The sequence below is a fragment of the Vigna umbellata genome, chromosome 4 (assembly GCF_029865625.1).
Source record: "Vigna umbellata cultivar VRB3 chromosome 4, Vumbellata_1.0, whole genome shotgun sequence".
Lineage (NCBI taxonomy): Eukaryota > Viridiplantae > Streptophyta > Magnoliopsida > Fabales > Fabaceae > Vigna > Vigna umbellata.
In genome coordinates, this window is record NC_142168.1 from 42,334,174 (window position 1) to 42,348,643 (window position 14,470).

A 14,470-nucleotide genomic window follows, 5' to 3' on the forward strand; every position below is an offset into this window, starting at 1 on the left:
TAATACAATGATGGCTGTTATGAGTGACAATAAGGATCAAGAACCAATAATCATTGAAGATTGTTGAAAAATAAATGATTGGCCAAAATGGAAAGATGTAATAGAAGCATAAATAGATTTTCTTGCCAAACAAAAAGGTTTTTGGACTTGTAGTTGACACACTTGAGGATGTAAAACTCGTTGAGTATAGTTGGATTTTTGTGCAAAACCAAAATGAGAATGATGAAATTGTTAGATACAAAGCATAATTTGCTCCTCAAGGTTTTTCACAAAGACCTGGTATTGATTTTTAAGAAGACATATTCATTGGTATTGAATGCAATCATATTTCAACATTTGATTAGCCTAGTTAAACAAGAAGGTTTGCATTTATATTTAGTGAATGATGTTATAACATATTTGTAAGATTCTCTTAAGAATGATATTTAGATGAAATTCCTTAAAGGATTTAATTTTCCCAATAAGGCCAATTCTAAAGAGGATTATTCAATAAAATTGAACAAGTCGTTTATGGATTAAAGTAATCAAAATGTATGTGGTATAACAATCTTAATAAGTACTTGTTAAAAGAAGAGTATTTGTCCTTATATTATATGAAAATTTTAGAAAATTAATTTCTCATAATTTGTGTTTATGTAGATGACATATTGGAACACCTTATGAGCTCACAAAGATAATTGATTACTTAAAGAAAGAATTTGAGATGAAGGATCCTTGAAATACAAAGTTTTGTTTGAACTACAAATTGAGTATTTAAATAAAGGTGTTTTTCGTACATTAAGAGATATATAAGGGGTTCTATATAACAAGTCATGTCCTTTATGAATTCCAATGGTTATGAGGTCGTTATATGTTCATAAAGGCCCTTTTAGACTTCAAGAAAAGGATGAAGAACTTCTTAATCCAGAAATATCATATTTTAGTATTATAGGAACACTAATGTATCTTGTTAATTATACTCAACCTAATATAGCATTGACTACAAATTTGTTGACCAAGATATAAATAGTTCTTCACCTACAAGAAGACATTGAACTGAAGTAAAACATATACATTGTTACCTTAAAGGTACTATGAATATGAGTTTATTTTATCCAAATGATTCAAAATCAAATCTAATGGGTTATGTAAGTGCATGTTATTTATCATATCTTTACAATGGTTGATCACAAACAAAATATTTGTCCATATGTAGTTGCATAATGATTTCATGGCGGTCTATGAAACAAACTATAATAGTAACATCATCAAATCATTCCGAATTTTATCATTACATAAAGTAAGTTGTGAATGTGTTTGGTTAAGGTCTATAATTCAATATGTGTGACAAACTTGTGGTCTATCCTCGAGAAAAATGGAATCAACAACCATATATGAAGAAAATAGTGTATTGTTCAACTGAAAGGATCATATAGAGATTCAAAAGATTCCTTCATGTGAAAAATATGACATATTTATTTACAAAGTCTTTGTCAAGAAAAACTTTTAAGTAATTAATTCATAAGATTAGACTCGATCGTCTTAATTGTGCGACTTTTCATGAAAGAGAGAAATATAATATGTAATGAACAATATTGTATTGAAAGAATAAAAAATAATATACTCTTTTTTTCTTCAATAGATTTTTTTCAAAGAAATTTTTTCAAGTAAAGTTTTAAAGGAGCACATTATCTTATGAATGACCATCCAAGGAAGATGAATTAATGGTTGTCCATTGATTTACTATAATAATTTATTACTCATATAATATTTAAATATTTGTATTAACGATATTTTTTTGTTATATTTTATATCTATAAATATGACTTTTTCCTATTAACAATAATACACACAAAATAGTCGACTTATTTTAAAATAATCACTTTTTAGTTGTAAACCGTTTTATTTTTAATTCTTTAAATTTAAATCAGTATGTGTAGGATATTCAATAATGGGCTGTTTACTTACACCATTTTAGTACTTTTTAATAGAATAATCATTTATTATAATTTTTAATATATTTATGCAAATTCATTTAGAACAATTCGAGTTATATGCGGTAGAAGAGAGAAATAATTTTAAAAAACATAAACGCAAACTAATTTCTACTTATATATAATATTAAGAATAACTTAAATTTATTGTTGGGTTAAATTACTTTGATAATTTATCAAAATTAACTATGAGAATGGTAGATGGAACATTATTGAGTGAAAGAAACCTACACTTGTTTATACTTGTGGCAATTTGTGTTAGATTATCTTCGTTAGAAAGATAAATATATCATATTTTAATTTACTTCTTATAAATATCTCTATGTGATGTTACTTTTAAGATTTTAAGGTTATATTTTTTTCAAATATAAATAAATTTTTTATGAAATTTTAATTTTAATAAATTTTTAATTCATTAAAAAAGAAGCTAATTTTAAGATGAAAAAAATATTTAGCTTAAATATTCTTTTGGTTCCTATTTTCGTCAATTTTGTTTAGTGTATTTATTTATGTTGGGTTTTTAAAATGATGCCAATTTGATAATTTATATTCAATTTGATCCTTTAACGTGACTCCAATTTTGATAATTTATGATTAATTTGGTCCTTTTTCATAACATTGTCTAACTTGTTAACAACAAATTATACACGTTGATAGTGTTTGAACGAACAATTCGATTTTTTTCTTACGAGACATATCCAGCACAATGTGAGTTAAAATCTAAATAGAAAACAACCACGTGATATCTGTCCACCACACACAAATCGGACCAATGTGATGTTGCCACATCATCTTCTTCAACTTCCCAACACATCAGAAATCTTAGTTACCACCATTAGCCACCATGCACCTATACTACATAATGCCAACAACACGTCATTTTCATCCAAAACACAAACCACACCTACACCTCTCCAAAAAGCGCAAATCCAATCTCCATCACAAGTCTAAATCACCTCACTATGAGAACCCCCCTCATGAATCATTCTCGCACGCCACCACAATCATCCTCACCCAACCACCTCACAAACATCAACGAAACACGTGCACATGAACAGGTTGACTTTGACGTTACCATCTAACATCGCACCCTTCATTGTAGATCTGAACCCAGTAAAACCCATCAACCACAGGAACCCTTCCAATGTGCAATCAGTCTTCACACCAAACCTTCACGTTGCAACTCATCATCAACCACCGCGAGTGAGACACCTATCATGAATCACTAGCTTAACCAGACCATAAACACACATGCATTGTAAGCAAACTTATGTCTATTGTGTCACAACCACATATCTCCTCCACAAAACCTCAATTGTGCCTCTCCATGCAAAGATTCATTGTGAATTAGCCACCAAGAAAGCAGTGGAGACCTGAGATCGTGAATCCACCTTGTGAGATTTGTGCGTGCAGATCAGTGGTTACAAAGGATTTAGGGTTTCACAATTTAGGGCTTGCTCGCGGTATTGGAGGAACGATTCAAGTGACGAACATGGTGCTTGAAAGCATGAAGAGGCTATGGTCTGGTAGAAAGAGATGAAAGTTGCATGAGTTGTTGGAGGTGCGATGGCTAGCAATGGTGGCCAGGATTTCTGATATCAGGATTTCTGATATGTTAGGAGGTTGAAAATGATGATGTAACAACATCAAATTGGTCATATTTGTGTGTGGTGGATAGACACCACGTAACAATTTTTCGTTGTCTAAATTCCAACTCACATTGTGCTGGATGGGTCACATAAGAACAAATTAAACAACTAATTTAAACACTACCAAGGTGTACATTGTGTCATTAATAATTTAGATGATGTATTGAAAAAGAACCAAATTAAACATAAATTTCTAAAATTTGGACCACATTAAATATCTGGAAAAAAAAATTCCAGTTAAACAAAGTCAACCAAAATAGGAGTCAAAAAGAATATTTAAACTAAATTATTTTTATTTTAATATTTTAAGCTTTGTACAAATCATTATTGAAGTTAAATTATTTATTGCACTAATAGAACTTTTGGTTAGAAACTAACTATTATCAAGACTTTTTCTAATTTGAAGATTGTATCTTGAAACATTAGGAACAAATCAAAATGTTGTCTAATTAAAATTTCAAAAATAACTTTAAGATCTTTCACATTTATATATAGAAAATAAATGTGTTGATAAAATTGTAATCAATGGAATTGACACTTAGGCAGTTTATTCCCTCTCTGCCAAGGAAAGACTTCCTTTAGAAATGATTTTTTCTTAGCGTTTAAATTCACCTAACTTCTTGTTTAATTTTTCTGGTATTACATGAGCTTGTGCTAACCCTTCCATAATAACTTCTTTTCCTTATTTTATATTATATTATATTGTAATATATATATATATATATATATATATATATATATATATATATATATATATATATATATATTCACCCCTTAAAAGTCTAAACTCAAAGATGAAATTTATAAAAAAAAGAAAAAATAAGTTATTTCAATGGATATAAACCAATTTTTTAACGGTTTTCCTTCAGAATAAATAGATAAGAATAAAGTTAGGTATACAAACAGAACTATCGATTAAGCTCACATCTACATAAGTTTACACTAAAAAAAAACTCATCATGTGTTTTTAGTTTCAAACGCCTTTATTTTATTTTTTTTAAGTCACATCCACTTTGCAAAACTCAATTTAATGCATAAAAATAATTTACCAAATACATTAAATAAATAAATAAAAATTTTAGATTGGGTCGTGAAATTGGATTTTATTCCATTCCAAATTTTAAATTATTTTTATTTTTAAATTTTTGCAATAAATAAATGTAGTTTTCGTGAACAAATGACATTAAATGCAAAGTCATAAGACTAAAAATATATGTAATCCATTTTAAATTCAATTGATCTTGGTAATAAAAGTTGTGGATAGTATCTAAACCATAAAAGTTGTGTGAGTCAAATATAAAAAAAACTGACTAAAAGTTTATTAAATAATACAAATTTGTATATTTAATTTAAATCTTCAATACTCTCTCACATCGAGAACTTCGTCCATTGGCACCAAAGCATCAAGCATATGAAACGAAGAAGGCTAAGAACATATCACAATTAAACCCAAATCTCAACTGGCATAAACTCTTAATGGCTTTGAAAACATATAACAGGGTAGTTGAAATTTCATCCATCTTGGCACATGAATTTAGCATTTTTCTTCAAGACATATTTTGTACTGTGCATTGTATTAGCACATATCACTTTATCAGCGAAAACATCCAACCAAGAAAGCGCAACTTTAAAAAAACATTACATGAAAATTCAATGTTAACACTAAAGAATCCCACTAAATTCTTTAGGGTTCAAGAATTGAAGTAATCCACAGCTAGAGTGATCGTTCAACATCTATTGCTCTTGTTGAACAAAGATCCCACAAGCTAAAAATACACATAAATGTTACTCAGAAGCATAGAGAGTCTATCAACAATCAGCATTGCTTCTTTGTGATGATCATTTCAAACTCTAGGGAAATATATATAAAAGAAATAAATTCAGAAAAACTCACTATAACTTTAGTGGACATAACGTGCTGCTCCATTTACTGCAGAGACCATTTTGTGATGTTTCATTACAGCATCTTGATAACAAGACCATAACATTCTGGCTAGCAAGTCTATATGAAAATATGTGTAATATTATTTAAAATATTTGCAATTTTAACATACGAGTTAATCCTAAACAGATTTATAAACTAATCTTCAGATAGTATCTTCATCTGCTTCAAAAGGTGAAAAATGTGAATCATCAGAGTTATATTATATTCCAAATTCTTAAATAGTACAATTTTTAAGGATCACTTTCGCACTGTGCAGCACTCTACGACATTGGACTAACAATAAAACTTCAAATGCCAGTTACTAACCATAGATATCAAAATTGCTTACATTTCCCTGACTGCAATGAGAGGCTTAGGAGGAGATAGAGATCTAACTTCAGGTGCAGAACTAGGGAAAAGTATGTTCAGCCTGTGCATTAGAATATCAGACCTGGATGGAATTTCGTTAAGAAGAAACTGCTGAACAATTGGCTTCTTAAACCACTCCATGACTGAATCTCCTGATGCCCTAAGAACCACTTTACTCACCTCAAAAGGAGATTCTACTGAGCTAAACATCTGTGCAATCACAATCTTCAAAGTTGCTCCGGTAACCAATTTTATCCGTCTTGGCACAATGCCATAATATAGCATGCGCTTTCTGAATCTATGAAGAGTATGCACTACTGCAATAAGAGCAGCTCCGACTGACAAGTTTCTAACATCAAGGGACCAAGCAATGTGCTGATCAAACACTATAGCCTTTGGGAAAAGTTTGTTCTCATAAGCAACCTTCCAAACACATCGAGCTCGATTTATCTGCCCCATAAGAACTAGGTAATTGAGAAGAACATTGACAAAGTACTTAGCAGCACCCTCCTCTAATTCATAATCAATACCTTGAAAGAATTCCCTAACAAAAGATAACACCGGCTGTCCCCTGTGTTCTGGGCCTGTGAAAAGTCCACACATAAAAGTGTGTGCCTTATGCTTTGTAGCACTGAGGATAGACATCAAATGCCTCTCATTTTTCTCTTCCTGACACCTAACAAGATGAGCTAAAATGGAGGTGTAGAGTATCAAATCAACTTTAGCAGCAGAGTAAACATATGTTTCCAGAAGAGGCTTGGCTGATTCATACAACCCACTCTTCATGCATGACTCAAACAACTGCCTGATAATAAAATTATTGGTTCTGATCCCAGATGAACCCATGAAACGCAACCACCTCAAAGCAAGATCAACCGAACCTTCCTTAATATACACCATCAAAACATCACTAGCTGTCACATCTACAGAATACCCCATGGTCTTCATTTCAAGTAGAATTTTGGCAGCCACATCCACCAGCTTTTTATTAGCCAGTAGAGTTAAAAGCACGGTATAAGTGCTTAGGCCAGGTCTTAAACCCGCATTAGTCATTGAATTGTACAGTTTCATGGCCGGATCAATTTGTCCAGCAGCAGCATGCATTTCCAAGAGACAAGAATATGTAGATGGGGTGGGTAGAAACCCTGCTTTTTCCATATCTAAAAACGTAGACATAGCAATGTCAAGCTTCCCTGATTTTGCATGGGATTCAATGACCAAAGTATACAAACCAAAGTTAGGCCTGAACCCTGCCATCCTCATCTCATCCCAAAGCCTTAGAGCAGTTTCTAACTTCCCAGACTTCACATAAGACTCAATCAGAGAAACAAATATGGTAGGGGGTGGCTTGTAGCCATAACCTCGCATCTCCATGTAAACCTTCATTGCACTGTCCAACCTGCCCGCCTTCCCCATAGAATCAACAAGAGAAATAAAGACATTCAAACCAGGCCGAAAATCTCTCACTTTCATCTCTTGGAAGAGTTTGAAAGCAGCATCAAGACGCCCTGACTTTGCCAAGTTGGGGATCATCAATTCATATGTCGAACCATCCAACAAACAGCCAACTTTCTCCATGCTCTCATACATTTCAAATGCCTTGTAAGGCAAACCCTTGTTCAAAAACAAAGTAATGAGCGAATTATACGTCTCCGTATCAACTTTACAACCAGCATCCACTATTTTCTTGAAGCAGCAAAACGACACCTCCAACTTCTCTGCCTTAGCCAAGTACCTAATCACCCTATTACACGCAGCAGACAAGGAAACCCCATCAGCCGAATCACCAACCATCTCATCAAACAACGACTGAATCCCCTCAAAATCCCTCTTTTGATTCAGCCCATCAAACAACATGACATAACAGTCATCACTTGTAGCATACCAAGCCTGCCTCTTGGCCCACCTAAACAAACTCAAACAAGCATCAGAATCACCAATAACTTTCATCGCTTGAGCAATGTGAGTCATGTTGGGCACAAACTGTAGTTTGTCCAATTGGGTCTCCAATTCCGGCCCCCACTTCCACCTCTTCACAACCTCAACAATTTTTGCTACAGCCAGAGCATTCACAAAGGGCTTCTTCACCTCACCCACCATCACATGATCATCAAGACCAGGCTCCACAGACCTCACACCCTTACCCTTGTAAATAACACCACCCGATTCATCTAAGTACTCAATTTCCTCAGTCCACTCCTTAGACCCACCACTGTCATGGCAGAAACATCTCATGCCTCTCATCCCCACAAGATTTGAGTCATTGCACAAACGTGGGGTGGGGGGAAATATCGATGAAGAGGCCAAAAACGTTAACTTTCGGGTAAAGGGTTGCGCAGAAATGGAGGAGTGAGCGCGGGAGAGAAGAGAGAATTCATGGGTGAGTTTGAAGAGATTGGTAGCAGAAGAAAGCAATTGGCGATTATAAATCATTGTCAATGTGAAGAAGCCAGAAATAAGGAACGAAATAAAGTGCTTACAGCATTTATGTTCTTGTTGTTTGGAGTTTCGGAGGTTCCATTCCACACCGCTTAAACCCTGAAATGCGTTTCCTAGTGTCAGCTACACTTCAATCGAAGGTGGTCTCTCTCTCCATTCTGAGTTCTGAGTTTTAACACTTAGGTGTTTAAATTGGAAATTTTGTCACCTTAAATTTTTCATGGGTGATTTTTTTTAGTTTAATCCTGAAAACCCCGAATTGTAGTTTAATTTTTAATTTTATATTACTAATCTTGTTTTTTTAATCAATCTTAAATTTAACATATTTATTTAAGATACTAGCAAGAAATGATTTAATCAATTAAAATAAAGAATTAAGTTTTATAAAATTGTACACTTGATAAAAAAAATACAGATTTTGTAAAATATTAACTTAAAAAAGTCACATGTTAAAAATTAAAAAGTTATTATTAGATATAGAATGCACAAGTATGTAATCAGATGTATGTTATCCATTAAATTTATTGATTAAAAAGTAGATGACATTGATTCATTATCATATTGATTTATTGATTAAAAAAATGGAAAAAAAAGAAATTGAAATAACACTTATATGTATTGTTCAGAGATTACAATAATAAAGGTGTTCGATAATTTTTATTTTATATTTATTTTTTATTTTTAATTTGTTTGTTATTATTTTTTATTTGTATTTTGAGTTTAATTTATATTTCTTTTATTATAAATAGAAGACCTTATATGTATATTCAACTTAAGGGAGATTAATTGTATACATAGTTTTCAATATATTCAACATGTTATCTAGAGCCTAAGATTATTTTGAAGAAAAAAGTTTTATTGCCTCTACCACTAAACCTGTCAATATCGGCGACACCATCGTTTACCGCTGTCACTATCGAAGTTCCAGTTTCGACTTACTATTACACGGTTTTGATCGTGTCGGTCAGATGACTATTGTGTCGTTAACGACACCTTCATCGCCTTTTAAAGTTATGGATCTGGTCCCTTTGCCATCATGCATGGTAGCTTGTCTTGTAGCGATTTAGAACATCGATGTCATTCTTTTTCCTCTTTCAAATTCATCGTGAGTGGTCGCACGTCTGGTCTCCTATCAGGTAGCTATTTAGAGCATCGAGATTGCTCTTTTTCCTTTTTCAGATGCCTTGATGGGAGAATCTTGTATTTTTAAGGTTTATCTCTCCTATTCATCAATGACTTCTTCCACTATTGTCTTTTTTGACCTTCCTTCTCTCACCATTGCATTTGACTTGTCCATATATGTTTTTTCTTCTGCGGCAAAGATGGTTTTTTGTTAGTTTATTTATAGTTGTGGTGGCTCTTCAACAATGACTTTTTTATCCATTGGATGTTAACAATTTATTCTTCAACAACGATTTGCAATAAGAGATTTACATGGAGCAAACTTTAAGATTTGTTGCTTATGAGGAGTCTTCTAGGTTGATATTTCGTCTTCTATGTCGTCTTCGTAAATCATTAACAATTTGGTGTCACTCAAGTTTAAAGGAGATATTTTCACTAAGATTTTATGAATTATATTAGCAACAAGCTTGGTAGATACAATTTGTATGCACTAGCTTGAGGGGAATGTTACATATATTATTTTTATTTTATATTTATCTTTTATCTTTTATCTTTAGTTAGTTTATTATTATTTCTTATTTGTATTTTGGACTTAGTCCATATTTCTTCTATTATAAATTAATGACCTTATGTGTATATTTAAAACAAGGAAGATTAATTTCATATATAGTTTTCACTGCATTCAACAAAGGTATGATCTGAGTTGCGCATGATGGTTGTGGAAGACATCCAATAACGAATACTAAAAAAAAAGTATCCGTACTTTATTTTGAAATACAACATTAGAAAACATAATAAATAATTTAACTATAATTTATTAAATAATTATTAATATTAATAAAGAAACTTCTTAAGATTTCATTGTGAAATAAAATATCAATGGATAATTGAATGATAATATTATGGTTATTATTTTCATATGCATTAAGCTTTCAAGTTTCTATAAAAAGTAAGCAACAAAATTACCTAGGTTGTTTAGAAAGATACATGGTGTGTTTATTTGAAAGGATGAATTTAAAAGAGAAGGAAAGATACATGGTGTGTTTATTTGAAAGGATGAATTTAAAAGAGAAGGAGTGGATAAATTTGAGAGAATTTGAGAATAAATGGAGTGTTGTTTTTTCAAAGAGATTTAGAGGTGAGTAAGAGTGGATTTGAAAGTAAAATTTGTAAAAATTAATGTAGGATTTGATCGATGTGATAGATAAAAAAACGTATTAATTGATAAAAAATAAAGATTACTAAAATGTTCTTAGTGGTAAAAGTAATATAAAATAATATTTATTAATAATATATTTAATGGTAAAAATTATTATAAGGAGGAAAAAAATCAAAATTATTTTTTAAAATAAAATAAATTTAGTAAATAAAGTCAAATAATTATGTTTAAGATATAACTTTTTGAGAATACAATTTACTACCAAGTGGTATACTTTTTTTATTATTGAAGTCAAATTGCATATTCATGATGAATAAATAATGAAGTGAAGTTACAATATTACACGACAAAAAATGTTCACACATAATAAGGTACAACTATATTTATCTTAAATCATAATGAAGTTCATTCGTTTAGGTATGTAAGCAACTTATTCAAATGATATTGTGTCGCCATCCCTATCAAACATCATGTATGAGATGGGTGTGAAGAGAGAATTTTGAAACACTATCTCAATAAGTTATCATCTTGAATGTTCATTGTCCTTAATAAGTTACCAATTTCTTCTGAGGTAAGATTAAATGAATGAGTTCCAGCAATATCATTGGTTGTGGTTGTTAGCAATGCATTTTAATGCTCCATGACTCCTAGTTGTCGATGAATAATGACACATAGTCTTCTTGTTTCAATATTTGCTTTCTCCATTTCGTCAATTATTCGAGAACCCATTTGATTTAAAGTTCATTAAGGTGACTTTGACAATAAAACAAGTATGACAAATTTTGTGAAATAAAATAGAAATGACATTGATGTAATGTAAAAAATCAAAGACGTAAGTTCGTATAATATAATAAAGTAAATTCATAAGCTGATGTAATACAATCATCCAATATGATACAACTTAATCATCTAATTTGTGCATAATTAAGTTAACACTAAAATTGATGTTTGTGAATTGTCGATTCATGTCTAGAGATAAGTTGGCCATGTTATCTTCAATTCACTGAACAGACCCTTGTATTTGGTTCATACCTTGCATTCTTTTTTGCAAGTCTTGTACCCCCTCTCACATTTGAGTTGTCATGTTCAGGACTTTGATCTTGTGGTTGTTCTTCATCTTCATTAACACGAAGGTCGTACTATCAAACACCGTTGACATTGACAATATTCAACTTCTTCAAAGAATTGGTAGAAAAATGTTGTCTGGACCCAATCTAAGTGATGTCATTGCGTCAAGATGTACTCCACTGTATTGTATGATTTGGGTGATCAATATACCATATGGTAAATATATGTTACCGACCTTACATTTAAGTATATGTTGCATGATATGATGAGGTCAATTGATAAATATATTATTTTTGTTTGGTACAAATTCTCTAACATTATTTGATGCGCTCAAATACATCATCAATATATTTGAAGCAAATCCAACAATGCATAACATTGTTAATATTGTTATTGATGTGTGCATTTGTAATTAACGGTATAAGAGTGCTACTATATTGAAGTTGACACTCATAACATCATAAACTATATCTTCACTTTTCAAATATGAATCATATAATTTTTCTTCCATTTATATTTACTTAAACAAATATAATTACCATTTTAATATAAATAAAACATGTTCATATTCGTTACAAAATTTAATACATGTGACAATTTCATGAAAATTTTTAATTATTATCATAACAATGTCATACATAATTCTAATTCAAAACAAGCTTTCAATTAAATCATACGTATTAATATAAATTCATACTATATTAAACTTACAATTATTTGAATTAAATCATACATAATAATATAAATGCATATTATATTAAACCTAAAATTATTAAGCATATAATCCTTTACATACTAACTAACTATGCATTTAAAACACATATCTATTAAACATATAATTCTTCAGATACTAACTAACTATACATTTACAATGCATACCTCTTGAAGACTTTTAAAGGAAGGAATATAACACGAAGGATCTACCACACGAGAACCACCACAAATTCACATAACCAAAGGCTGAGAATCTCTAATTTGCAAAATATGAGCCAAACAAGGTATTAAGAAAACCAACAAACAAGTAGAGGCTACCAAGTAACCATCAAATCCTCAACCAGAATCAGCGCACCAAACTACAAGATTATCACCCGCAAGCAAATACCAAAACCAATTAACCTCCATCAACCACTAACACAACTTAAAGACCTGTACAAAATACATATATCAAACAAAAATTCATCACAAACAAACTTCACTCACATAAAACCATCACCTATATTTACCTCATTCACAAACATAAACTCCAGCTAGAGATCATCCTCTTCACCAAACTCATAACTCCTCCTCCTCCACAAGCTTCATAACATCCATTATCCTTCACAAGTACAGACCCACCAATGATGTTTTCTTTAGACGTTCACCACAAGCACATCCACCCCTTCTTTCTCTTTGTAACACCTGCACCACACAAAAAACCATTAGAGTTGCCATTAACAAGGTTTCTTGTCATTGCAATTAACCATTTGAAGGTCATGAACAAGCTTCCAAGGTCATGTAACCCAATACGAGCTCGTGGAATCGGTTAACCCACTGTTGGAACCGATTACAACTCCTGGAAACGAATATGACCTATTGGAATCGAATATACCTCCCTTTGAAATCAAATACAAATTTTGTAGTCTTCGTTGGAACCATATATGCGGTCTATGGAATCGAATACACATCCATTGTGTTTTGTCTTGTGGGTTGGAATCAGATATATCGTCCATATAATCGATTCCAACTACAACATTCACCTCTTCTCCACCCTCGTTCACCCACATCCTCCATGGACAATGCCTTCATCTTCAACCTCTTGAACTTAGACATCCAAACCAGACCACGAAGCTACATCACTTCAAATGCTTAATGACTATGGAATGAATTGCATTTATCTTTGCTTTGTGTTTATCTGGAATAACCTGTTTTGTCTTCCATTAAGCTTATCGAACCTATATCATAGAATAACCACACATTGTCCAATGAATTATGAACACTCACCTTAGGTTGTCCTTGAACACACTTTCTTAGCTTTTCCTTCAAAACTCTTGTCAATGCTTCAAAGCTTTTCCTTCAATACTCTTAATATGTAGTGCACACTTCAACACTAGTGGAGAGCTTATATCGTAAATAATGGCACTTATTATAAACCACCAAATGCTACCATCAAATAGTTAATGGGCTATAATGGTTAGGTGAAGGAGTCAACCAATAAAAAAATTTCAAATCAGCCCTATAGAGTTCAAGAATCTTGGCCTCTTCTATGTAAGTTTGGGAATCTCTATCCCTCTAAGTCTGTGCATGGCAAAGCAAAAGCAACATGAGTGAACTCGTGGCAACAAAGCATGTTCATTAAGATTAGTGGAATTGGTTCCTTAGTCACTTGGAATCAGTTACAAGGCTTATATATAATCAAAACTTCAACTTTTGTGAAGTAAATATGATAATGATACAAGGGGTATTTGGACATTTCCTCCTAAATCCCTGCAAGTCCCAGCAAAGTGGTAGAATTCCAAACCTCACTCATTCCTTAAATCTTTTCTCTTATTAGCTTTTAAATAGTATCATCCACACAAACGAACACAGTGTTAGAGATTTGATTTTGATGATTTTGTCAAACAAGAAAAAGAAATGATGAAAAGAATACACCAATAAGACTTGTGTATATAATATCCTTTTGTTCCATAATTTCTCTATGCTTATTTTGTAGTTTTCCAATATCATATTTACATTTTTTGTTTTTTTTAATTATTCCCATCCAACATGATTTTATATTCATTGTCTTTTG

At 31.7% G+C, this 14,470-nt stretch overlaps 1 protein-coding gene across 1 annotated transcript; it reads right to left on the reverse strand.

Moving 5' to 3' along the window:
* Positions 1-5,739: 5,739 nt before the first annotated feature.
* On the reverse strand, positions 5,740-8,583 carry EMB2217 (Pentatricopeptide repeat (PPR) superfamily protein). The gene has a single exon (XM_047307724.2). It carries the CDS (start codon positions 8,346-8,348, stop codon positions 5,892-5,894), a length of 2,457 nt encoding a protein of 818 aa, XP_047163680.1. The 5' UTR covers positions 8,349-8,583; the 3' UTR covers positions 5,740-5,891.
* Between the last annotated feature and the right edge of the window lie 5,887 nt (positions 8,584-14,470).